The sequence below is a fragment of the Trichoderma breve genome, chromosome 1 (assembly GCF_028502605.1).
Source record: "Trichoderma breve strain T069 chromosome 1, whole genome shotgun sequence".
Classification (NCBI taxonomy): domain Eukaryota; kingdom Fungi; phylum Ascomycota; class Sordariomycetes; order Hypocreales; family Hypocreaceae; genus Trichoderma; species Trichoderma breve.
Genome location: NC_079232.1, coordinates 2,135,444 through 2,147,314, shown reverse-complemented (window position 1 = coordinate 2,147,314; position 11,871 = coordinate 2,135,444). Strand labels below are relative to the sequence as shown.

The 11,871-nt window shown below is 51.8% G+C and overlaps 3 protein-coding genes across 3 annotated transcripts; 1 reads left to right on the top strand and 2 right to left on the bottom strand.

Annotated features, from left to right (window-relative positions):
* Window positions 1-148: 148 nt before the first annotated feature.
* T069G_00687 (ergosterol biosynthesis ERG4/ERG24 family domain-containing protein) lies at window positions 149-2,202 on the bottom strand (the record flags this gene model as incomplete). The annotated part of the gene is made up of 4 exons (XM_056167897.1): window positions 149-160; window positions 216-357; window positions 439-2,004; window positions 2,168-2,202. The coding sequence occupies 4 exons, from the start codon at window positions 2,200-2,202 to the stop codon at window positions 149-151; spliced, it is 1,755 nt and encodes a 584-aa protein (XP_056033213.1).
* A 6,784-nt stretch (window positions 2,203-8,986) lies between these two features.
* On the top strand, window positions 8,987-10,546 carry T069G_00686 (uncharacterized protein; the record flags this gene model as incomplete). The annotated part of the gene is made up of 1 exon (XM_056167896.1): window positions 8,987-10,546. One exon carries the CDS (start codon window positions 8,987-8,989, stop codon window positions 10,544-10,546), a length of 1,560 nt encoding a protein of 519 aa, XP_056033212.1.
* Window positions 10,547-10,948: 402 nt separating this feature from the next.
* On the bottom strand, window positions 10,949-11,753 carry T069G_00685 (ubiquinone biosynthesis protein COQ7 domain-containing protein; the record flags this gene model as incomplete). The annotated part of the gene is made up of 2 exons (XM_056167895.1): window positions 10,949-11,482; window positions 11,562-11,753. 2 exons carry the CDS (start codon window positions 11,751-11,753, stop codon window positions 10,949-10,951), a joined length of 726 nt encoding a protein of 241 aa, XP_056033211.1.
* Between the last annotated feature and the right edge of the window lie 118 nt (window positions 11,754-11,871).

Here is an 11,871-nt window from a genome sequence, read left to right as displayed (position 1 = left end):
TTTGCGTCGCCCTTTGTATTATATCTATCACATGCTTTTGCCGAAAAAAAAAAAAAAAAGAAACTCAGAAACTCTTCTCTTTTGTCAAGAGAGATAACTCTTTAATATGTACGGGAGAAGCGGAGCCCGGTCACGAAACGAATTGTTCTTAGATGACGTACTGCGGATTGTGTTAGGACGAGTCTCAAGAGAGCTAGGAACAAGGGGAGGCTTACAGGAATGAAGAGATAGGGAACCTGTCGTTCATATTCGAGCCACGCTTCGCCGTACTTGGCGCGGCAGCGGGTGATGTCTCTATGCGCGCGGTGGGCAATCATGCATCCGAAGAAGACGGGGTAGAACCAGGGGAAGGGACTCCTATTAATAGAGAAGAAAGCGAAATGTTAGCGAAATGAGTCTCTTGGTGGGATAATACATCTCATGGAAAGCATCACTTACTCGAAGCCGGTGATTAGACCCCAGGAGACGGAGAACCAAAGGTCAGAGGTGTAGTGGATCTTGCGAGCAAGGCCATACCAACCGTCGACAAGGATGGTGCCCTGAGGAGTCTTGATGGTCTTGGGGTTCTTGAGGGTTTGCCAAGGGACCTGGGGGAACGTGTTGCGCTTGATGAGGTTACCCTTCTCCATGGCACGGAAGCGGTTCTTCTGGCTGTTGCAGCTGTCCCACACCCAGTACCAGAAAAGGTAGGCACCGTACATAACGACCAGGGCGTAGCGGTTCCAGCGGTAAGTGGCGGGATCGTGGTTAGCCAGGTAGAGGGTGCAGTGGCAGTAAGACAGAGGGACACCAGCAAGGTTCCAGAAAATGAGCATGAAGCCCCATTTCTCGTAGTACATGTCCCAAGTCGTGATGATGAGCTCCTCGCCCTTGGCGCAGGCGTTGGCATAGAGGTAGTGAGCCATGACGAGGAACATGACCTCGCCAGAAACGTAGCCATACTGCTCATACTGACGCGCAGCCGCACCGAGACTGAGAATCAGGAGGAAGTACCAGGGCATGCGAACCTCGAAGAACATCTTGAAATCAAGGATACCAAACATGCGAGGGTTCAGCTCAGCGCCCATGAAGAAGTCATAGACGGGGTAGCCAGTCATACGGTGCTGCTTGCCTCTCCACAACGCAGAGAAATAAGCGACGAAGCTGACAATGAAGCCGCTGCAGATGGCAACCGACAACAGAGGACCAAACTCATCGAGGGCCGTGTAGAGGGGCCAGATGCCGGAGAAGTGCAGGGCACCCAGGACGGCGAACGTGGTGTACAAGCTGGCATAGGCATTGCAGAAGTAATCGAGCTGCTTGCCACCGGCGTGGGGAAGAGGCTTGCCCTTGCCCCAGACACCGGGAAGAAGACAGTAGCACGCGCCCTCGAAGATGAGGTAGCTCCAGTACCAAATCCATGCCTTTGAGTGGGGGAATGCATTGGTCCAGACGAGGTCGACCAGATGAGTTCCGAACTCAGCCCAGCTCTGGCCGGGAGTGCGGCTGGGGAACTTGCCGTTGTAGAAGGTGGCGCCAGCCCACATGTACCACATGAGGATGGGGAAGAAGAGCATCATGAACCCGGTGCCTATCGAGCCGCCGAACTCAAATTCGCCCGAGTAGTCGATCTTGGGATCCTGGCCTGGCTTCCAGCCGTCCACCATGTGACCCTCAGAGTTTCCGTTTGTGTGGATCGCATCCTTTCCGTTCGGCGCGCCGTTGGCGTGTCCGTTGCTATGTCCATTGGCATGTCCATTGGCATGACCGTTGGCGCTGCCATTAGTATAGCCGTTGGCATGGCCATTTGCGTGACCGTTGGCAGTGCCATTGAGGGGCTTGATGTCGTCTTCATCCAAGTTCTCGATGAACTTGGCGGTGCGACGGCGGGTGATGCGTTCGCGAGGGGCGGCGGGCTCAACAGACTCTACGATGTCTGCGGCTTCGGGGGCCTGTGAGGACTGGCGAGCGCGCGAAGACTGCTTCTTTGGCGTTTCAACCATGCCATCGAAGAGCTCCTTCTTCCTGGGCGGGGGTTAGCATTCGCATCTCTACTCGCAGGACGCCGCGGCGCGTGTATCATTTCGAGGTGCGATCCCAAGGCGATCCGAGCACGCGAGTAACCAAGTATCTCGACCTTGTTCCAATCTCGGATCTCAGGGGCAAAACAGCCATTTGCTGCACTTACCGAGGAGTCTGGCGCAGCGAATATCGGGTCGCCATGGTGACGAGCTGCCCTTTTGTCGAGATTTCTAGCGAAGTGAAGGTGTCGATGGAAGAATTGCTTGAGCAGATCTGGAGCAGATCGCTAGTTACTCACGCCCGCTGATTACCTCACGCCACGAGAACAGGCAGCGTTTACAGATGCGAGGAGCGGTGGGAGACAAGACAAGAAACCAGAAAAATGCGCTCTGTCGCGCACCGCGTTGAAGAAGCCAGAGATGGGAACTTTTTGGGATCGTGATGTAACGCTATTGGCTCGCTGGGCGACGGGGGTGTTCGAGCTGGGATTTCAGGGGTAGGCGGCGCCGAGATGTACCTCTGTAGCCAAATCAGCGCGCGGCGGTACCTGGTGCCTTTTCCGCTTAATTAGCCGCAGTGGAAATACGCGGGATTCTCACTCGGCCCTTGAGTTTAAGTGGCCGGGACGAGGTATCGGACAAGATTTATGGATCTCCAATTCGCCATTTAGCGCCTTTACTTGCCAGATCTCCGCCGCGATGCGCCGTATTCGTATTGGCCCTGTGTCGTACTCTTGATCGGAATCCCAAAGTGTCAGACAATTGGTGCAGAGGGTAAGATTACAGCGGCTCAATACGCGTATTACGAAGGGAGGGGGTTGCTGCAGTTGCAGTGAGATTGTCTCAGACGAGACTATCAGGTAATAAGTTGCACACAATACGAACAACATTGACGTAGAAACGCAGAGCTATTTATTTATTTTCGCAAAGGGGCAAATAGAGCAACATGACTATCGCATTAACTCGGAAAGGTTCGGACCATGCATTCGTTTTGCTCATACTTTGATCGACATATGTCAACCTAAGCGGGAGGTCTTTGCAAAACGTCCAGTGACATTATGGGATTGGCTGAGTAGACTATGCTACGCCAAAGATGTGGTACGGCGAAGATGAGGAAGATGTGCCTAACAGTATAGTCTTTATGAGGCTTCCAGCCGATCGATCACCCAGAGCTTGCGAAGCGCCTCATCTCCTCGTTCATGATAGCAAAGACATGGTCTGTATAATTGGAGCTTGAGCTTACATGAACTAAAGCAAGATGCTCTCTACACATTCGCCGGTTAGGATAGGTTCGCCATATAACTTGGCTAATTTTACCTGCTAGACATGATATGGCTCCTATGACCGTACCTGGTCAACTACCAAGAGGAGACCAGTTTGTTTGTTCGTAGTCCTACAACGGCCGCAGTGTAGAGACGCAGATTCCCAAGTTGTAAAGCCTGCCCCAGTACAAGAGCCTCTGACTACCTAAGGATATACTGAAGCGGCCAACTGACCAAGAGCAACTCTCGCGTCTTGCATTTTGCAGGATGTCCTCAATGTTAGGGATATGCCGTTCTAACCCTAGAATGCCACAGTTTACACACCCAAAGTCTAGCTTGACTGGTCGACCAGTGGGCCATGGTAGCATCAGCCTTATTCTTAGACCTATCAACAGCTCATTCCCCTCGGCCATGCAGAGCAGACACTGCATCTGCAGCTCATTGCATGACCCAACCACATCTTCCATCTTGTGGAACTAGGGTTGATCGAATGGCGCAGCGTGTACCTACTACTGCTTTATTTGCAAACCTTGTTTTGTGCCTGACATCTTGAGTTTATATTCCCCTCTCGACCTCCTCTATTCAAACCTTGTTGATCAGCACACTCACCCGTGAGCCTTGTTGTAAGAAGAGCACAGCATAAATCCAAGCCGAATGAGACGGTCGTTAAGAAGTGTGCAACCTCGCTGTCTCTTGTCCAAGGCTGTAAATAAATGCCTGCCATCTACGAGATCATATGTCTGTTAATACGCTCATCGACATCGACATCTCTCATTGGGCTCATTCCTAGTCCGATACGCTGACTTACATGTAAATTTACTCTTATTGCTAAGCTGCACTATTTTTATTCCGTATTGCAGGTCATAATGAAGAGACAATTGCGCTACCGCAACCGGTAGCCGTAATTACTTACTTCAAGGTTTTATTATACCTCAACCAATGCATGTATTCTATAAATACCTAGTAGGTTCCAGGTTCTATGCGTTGGTCGGGAGGTGGCAATTGAATCAAACTTTTCGGACGGTGCCTGGTTGGGTGTTGCTATGGAAGCTCCCACATTATAGAGTGCCGAATTCCAAGCCGCCCAAGTAATGAAAGTAAAAATGTACCTATTTGGGGCACATTTACTTAGGAACCTTGGTACAGGCGATTTAATGAGAGGGTCTCCATGATAGGAATCTTGAGGGGAAAGGAATAGGTGGCGAGTAATTATCTTAGAATGCATGTGCATTTGCGGCGGAATAAAGGATTGTGTAAGGTACCATATAATGTAGTACAATTGAATCAGGTTTATATTTCGTCAAATTTGATTGTATGGATGGGCGGCAATACACACCTTAGTGAAAGACTAGGTGCTACCGCTTTTGCCATGTGGCGCGTGCATCTCTCCTGGTGGTGCTGAAGATACCGCTAACGTGCCTTAATCGATAACGCCCCAGGCCCCCTGCCACCAACTTAATCCAAGGAGGTGGTCATTCGGTCATTATCGTCACCACCGCGCAACAGCAAGAGCTTGCCTCAACCATTCTCTTCCCCACGTGAATCGGCTGCTGCTGTTCGTGGGATTGCTAATTGTTTCCTCGTTTATGGCATTCAATCTCGACTTCATCACATGCCCTACGATACTTGTCTGCTCTGCTGTCATTCTGATTTTGGCGGGCTACGAGCCTTGACCGTCCCTCCCTTTTCCGCCTCGGCCTCTGCGGCAGCTGCAACGTCGCGTGCAAAACCGCCAACCACACCCGACAATCATCATCCCACTGGCTGTCTGGTTGCGTGACGGGACTGCAATTTGGCTGTGGAATTTCCATTGATATTTTCTCTTTCCCAGTGACTCCAGCGTTCGATGATGACCTTCTGGTAGTAAAACCACAAGTCCACATATACATCCACCATCCACCATCCACCACCCCCAAACCCGCCACCTAAAAACTCACATACGACCCCGACTTACTTCTCCCAACCTCGATCTGTTGGCAAGCCGCCATGGCTCCCGAACATAAAGACGAGTCCGTCTCGCCAATGACGAGGACTCCCGACGCTCCCTCTCCAGCAAACGCAGAATCACAGCCCCGATTTCAGCCGCCAAAGTCGAACGATGGCCTGCTGTCCGCGACTCCCAATACGTCAGAGCAACAGCTGGGCGAAGAAGCCTCCCCCAAAGCAGCCAACGATTATTGGAATGGCGGATTGAGTCATCCCGATCCATTAGCTGCTGGAGAACCAATTCCCAATTCTCAATCACCGCCGCCACCGAAACAGCAAGACATACCGGCCGGACTTGATTCTAGTACCCAAGAGACTTTACAGGCAGATGCAGGACGTACCATCCAGTTTGCTGAACCTGATTTCCAACCCCCGGGATCGGTGCCTTTGGAAGAGCCTGATACGCCGACCCGGTCCCGAACAAGCCTCATGTCCAAGATCAAAGCTCTTACAGCCAATACCGGCTCTCAGACTCCAAAATCCCTGAATACACCGACGTTTCCGTCCGACTTCGGCACGCAATCGTTCCCCAACTCTCCCACAGCCTCTAGAGTAACGACCCGAATTCCGGAAGCTCTCAATGAAGAGCAATCTGACGCCGATGCCGATGTCGAAACTGCAGATGAGGCCGCCATACCTGGTGCAGTTAAGAAGAACAAGCGAAAGAGCCGGCGCTTCAAGAAGGGCTCTGTGTCCAACTTCCCAAACCTCAGCCGGTTTCCAGCCGACCTAGATGCATTAAGCACGTATGATCGCCTGTTGAGGCGCCGGGCAAGCATGCCCGATACGACACAGCCCGATCATGCTGTGTCTGATGGCGAGATTCCTGAGAGACGAAAGCCCTTTCGACGGGGATATTCCTGGATGAATAATACAATGAGCCCCCCGGATGAAGATGTAGAGGATCTGGATAACTCTACCGCCGTCGGGCGGCGCAATGGTCATACGCGACGCATCACTGTCTTTGGTGGTGGAGGCATGTCTGACGGAGATGCGCTGACCCCCAGGAAGCATTTCTTCACGTCAGAGCGAGCTGAGCGAGCCTCTAGTTATGGTGCCCAGAAATGGAAGCAGGTCAAGAGTACACTAAAGCTGCTCCGACAAAAGAAGGAGGATCGTTTTGATTACTACAAATCTGCGGAACTAATGGCCGAGTTGAGAGCCGGTGCCCCTGCTGTTCTGATGCTCGCTAGCATGATTCAGCGGGACGAGCATGGGAATAAGAGGATCCCAGTCCTACTGGAGCAGTTGAAGCTCAAGATCAAGGACAGCGCGCCCATGCCGGATGATGATAAAGAGCGCCACTGGATATTCACAATCGAGTTGGAGTACGGAAGCGGCCCGAGCCGAATGAACTGGCTGGTTATCAGAACTATCAGGGACATCTATAACCTACATTTCCGGTACAAATTTGCCCTGAACAACGACAAATACATGCTCGGGAAAGATCTCGGAGGCCGTCCCAAGCAGCCCAAGTTCCCCTATTCGGCGTTCCCCTACCTTCGTGGTGCTCGCAACAAGGGAGACGAAAGTGAGGACGATGAACAGGCCGATCAGGCCAGCGGCCGTGGCGAAGAGACTGCTGCTGAGATGACGGCTGCCGAGGATATGGGTGAAGGACCCTTTCAGCACTCAAGAAAGAAGTCCCGTGGCAATTTCCTCGGCATGCGGCGAAGATCTACCGGCTTCACCGATGCAGGTGAAATGTCTACGGCTGAAGGCAATACTGGCCTCGATAAAGAGGCCCGTAGGCTACGCTACGTGGAGAAGCAAAGACGTATTCTGGAGAAGTATCTCTCTGAGATGATTCGATGGCTCATGTTTAGGGCTGACAGCAATCGCCTTTGTCGATTCCTTGAATTGTCGGCCCTGGGTGTTCGTCTGGCTGCAGAAGGAAGTTACCATGGGAAAGAGGGCTACCTTCACCTCCAAATGTCAAAGGGTCTCGATTTCCGCCGTGTTTTGACACCGGCAAAAGTCATTGCTCGACACAGCCGTAAATGGTTTCTCGTTAGACAGAGTTACATTGTGTGTGTGGAATCGCCCGAGAACATGAACATTTATGATGTTTATCTCGTCGACACCAAGTTTAGCATTGTTTCTAAGAGGAAGGCATTGAAAAATATTGGCTCCAAGAAGAAGAAGAAGGCCGAAGACGAAATGGATATGGAGCCATCTCCCGAGAAACACCACACGCTAAAAATGCGCACCTCGGATCGTAAAATCCGACTCTTCTCGCGCTACCAGTCTGTGATGCGACAGTTTGAGGACTCAATCAACGAAATGCTTAAGCAGACACTTTGGTATCAGAAGAAGCGGTTTGACAGCTTTGCACCGGTTCGGTCTGGCGTCTTTGCCCAGTGGCTGGTCGATGGGCGTGATTACATGTGGAATGTGTCGAGAGCCATCAATATGGCGCGGGACGTCATCTACATTCATGACTGGTGGCTGAGCCCCGAGCTCTATATGCGCCGACCTGCGTGTATTAGCCAGAAATGGCGACTGGATCGACTACTCCAGAAGAAAGCACGAGAAGGCGTCAAGGTCTTTGTGATTGTCTATCGAAATGTCGAAGCAGCCATCCCAATTGATTCCGAATACACCAAATTCTCGCTTCTCAATCTTCATCCAAACATCTTTGTTCAGCGATCCCCGAACCAGTTCAAGAAAAACCAGTTCTTCTTTGCTCACCACGAAAAAATCTGCATTGTCGATCACGACGTAGCATTCCTGGGTGGTATAGACCTTTGCTTTGGTCGCTGGGACAGCCCGCAACATCCTATTGTCGACGATAAGCCGACAGGATTCGAGCCATCCGAGATGCCCAAGGACTCTGAGCACGTACAGCTGTTCCCCGGAAAAGATTATTCAAATCCGAGAGTCCAGGATTTTTTCAACCTGCACGAGCCGTATGAGGAAATGTACGACCGAGGCAAGGTTCCTAGAATGCCATGGCACGACATTTCCATGCAGGTCGTCGGACAGCCTGCCCGAGACTTGACTCGCCATTTTGTCCAGCGGTGGAACTATCTCCGCCGAGGGCGAAAGCCAACTAGACCACTGCCATTCCTGTTGCCACCTCCCGATGCGAAGTTTGAAGACCTCGAGGCTCTTGGGTTGACAGGCACTTGTGAAGTGCAAATGCTGCGGTCTGCGTCAACTTGGTCCTTGGGGACTGATGACACTGAACACAGTATCCAAACCGCTTACGTCCACATGATTGAAGAATCCGAACATTTTGTTTACATCGAGAACCAGTTTTTTATTACGAGCACAGAGGCATACGGCGCAAAGATCGTCAACCGCATCGGAGATGCTCTGGTTGACCGCATCATTCGTGCTCATAAGAATGGCGAAGACTGGAGATGCGTCATCATCATACCTCTCATGCCCGGCTTTCAGAACACTGTTGATGAACAAGAAGGTACCAGCGTCCGATTGATTGTCATGTGCCAATACAAAAGCATCTGCCGTGGAGAGAACTCCATTTTTGGACGCCTCCGTGCCGCAGGCATCGAGCCCGAGGACTACATTAACTTTTACTCGCTCCGGCAATGGGGAGTAATGGGAAATGAGGCTCTCGTAACTGAGCAACTCTATATCCATGCCAAAGCCATCGTCGTAGACGACAGAATTGCGCTGATTGGTTCTGCGAATATCAACGAACGGTCTTTGCTTGGTAGCAGAGACTCAGAAGTTGCCGCCATAGTCCGTGACACCGACATGCTGTGGTCCAAAATGGCCGGCAAGCCTTACCGAGTTGGCCGATTTGCCCACACTCTTCGGATGAGGTTGATGCGAGAGCATCTTGGCCTCGACGTGGATGGAATCCTAGAGGAGGAGCGAGAAGCAGAGGAAATGGAAGACGCCGCCTTTGAGCAGGACATGGACGCTATATACGAGGAGGACGCGACGCCTGTCGGCGAAATGTCCAGCTCTAAGAGTGCACCACTGCCAATTAATAACCTTCGTTTGCCTAGCTTCAACCACGATCTTGATCTGGCAACAGTGGAGGCCACCCAAGACCTTGACTCCTCTTCATTAAAAGGAGAAGAGCCCGAGACCGACCCTCGTGTCACTGACAAGGGCCATCAGTTGGATTTGTCAGGATATGGCCCAGACCACTGGAAGTCGGCAGAAAAGTCGGGCACAGATGAGGGTCGAGATTCTGCTATAGTTGATGGCCGTGAAGTCCTTTTACACGATGGGAAGCGGCTCTCAGGGACACACCAGGCTCCTCAGTCTCCCACTTCACGCCGTCACCACACTTCACACCAGAATCATAACGATGAACCTGGTACCTCGACCGCACCTCTCCCCCCAGCTAGCAGGAATGGCGCGGATACGGCTGATCAGCCTGGCCTGGCTTCAGCTGCACCAGCGGTGCCCTTGCCCGTGCTTGACGATACAAACATTGGTGGCCCTCCTGCGCATATCGATCCCAAGACAGGCCGCCCAACAAACGAGCCGTTCCATCCGTTGGCTGCAGATATCCTGCCCGCTCTCATCGATAAGGACTGTATGCAAGATCCGTTAGATCCCACCTTTATGGACGAAGTTTGGGGTCGGTCTGCGCGCAACAATACAGTGCTTTATCGTAGAGTTTTCCGTTGCATGCCTGATTCCAAAGTTGGCACTTGGGCTGAATATCGCGAATATATGGATTACAGCGTCAAGTTCCGTGCTATGATGGAGGGGAAATCTGCCACTGACGAAACTGAGGCAAGCCGACAGCGCACCCCTGGCGACGAGGCAGCAGCTCCAAAGCACAGCGACCAACCTAAGATTCAGCTGCCCGAGGGCGACGGCGACGACGAAAACGAGAAGCCGGCTTCACGCGGCAGCAGCGGAGAGGAATTGGCTCTCCGTCCTCCGCCTGCCGATGGAGTAACAGACAACCAGAGCTCGCTAGAACCGCCCTCACCTGTTTATGCTGCAGGAGAAGTGCCGTTCCCTACAATGGACACTTCTCCATCAAAGCCAGTCTCGCGAAGCAAAAGCAGAGACCGCAGACCGACTTTCTCAACCATGGAGAAGCCGTCATCGAGGGATACTAATGCTGCTCCTCCTCTGGCGCCAGCTGCTAGTGCACCAGTCAAGCGTCGTCGCCGAGCCACCACTAAGGGGAGCCGCCGTGGACTCTTGATTGAAGAAATGCCATCGCGTGTCGAGGCTGAGCAGCTCTTGGAAATGGTGCAAGGAAACCTAGTCGAATTCCCATACGATTGGCTGCTTACAGAGGAGCACAATGGTAACTGGGGTTACCAGGTAGATGGAGTGGCTCCTATTACCATTTAGTAAGTGACATGCGTCAAAAAATCTATTTCTGAAGAGGCCGAGGCTAACTACATTACAGTAATTAATCGATTTTTCTCATCTTTACTTTCCTGTTTTACTTCTTGGGTCGGTATAGCGAGTGATGATGGGGTGGTTCATTTTTCATGTATTTCAGCGGGATAGAGAAGTCATTGCATACAACGGGGAACACTGCTTACCGTGGAAAAGGGGAAACTGAAAGCCATTCAACCATAGCGTTGCCATTCTTTCGTCTTAGACTTTCATGACCTACCAAAGGCTTATTCAACTTTGTGCTTTCCTATGGCTATAATGGATTCATATATAATATTACACAAAACACCTATAATATATACCTAGCATTATTTTTACACACACGCTATGCTGCAGGCCTATTCATGGTAATTATACCTTTTCGCTCACCCATATCGCGCCACGACAACCGGCCCTTATCACGTTTGTCAATAGCCAATGGGGTTCTGCCTTTCTGGCATCGTTTTCCACCGCATGATCTAGATGCTCTAGCTCCTCATCTCGTATCCTACGTAGGGTGTCCACCAGCTGCTTGATCTCGCCGCTGACATCGTATCCTTGCGCCTCCCACTCAGCAATCATCTCCAAGATGGAGCGGATCTGCTCGTTGTAGTGATTGCCGATTTCAGTCTCGACGGCCTCGGTACAGGCCATGGCGGCCTCGCGGCCCATGATGGCGGTGGACCAGCCGAGGCCACTGGCGAGGACGGACCATAGCGGGTAGAGAGCCGTGGGTCGGACACGGTGCTTGTGGATGAGGCTGTTGAAGGTTGAGAAGTGAACGGCCTCTTGGTCGTACATGTGCGCCATCAGAGGGCGGAGATGGGGGTGCTTGCGGACGATGATGGGGCTCTGAGCGGAGTAGATGAGGGTTGCGGCGAGTTCGCCGGCTTGGTTGACTCGGAGCTGGAGCAGAGATGATATCCTTGGTTAGCTGGGTGATTTATTGCTATGAGTATGTGCTTGTTGATGAGTGAAGCCTTACAGCTGAGGAAAGATAGTCGCGCTGCTCTTGGGTGAGCGGCTTGAGCTTCTTTGTAGAGTTGGAGGCTGAACTCTCGGGAGTTGAAGATGTGGTAGCTCGGAGGACGGCACTGGTGGAGAGAGGGCGAGATGCAGCAGGAATTAGATGTTTGCAGAAGCTGCTGGCAAGCCTGGCCAGGCGAATTGAAGCCATTGTGATTGATTAAGGTTAAGCCAGAAAATTATTCAAAGAATGTGTTGTGATATCGGCCTTCAGTTGTCTGGGCTCGTTGATGGCATCACCAATAAACGATAAACCGCGGGTATTATCG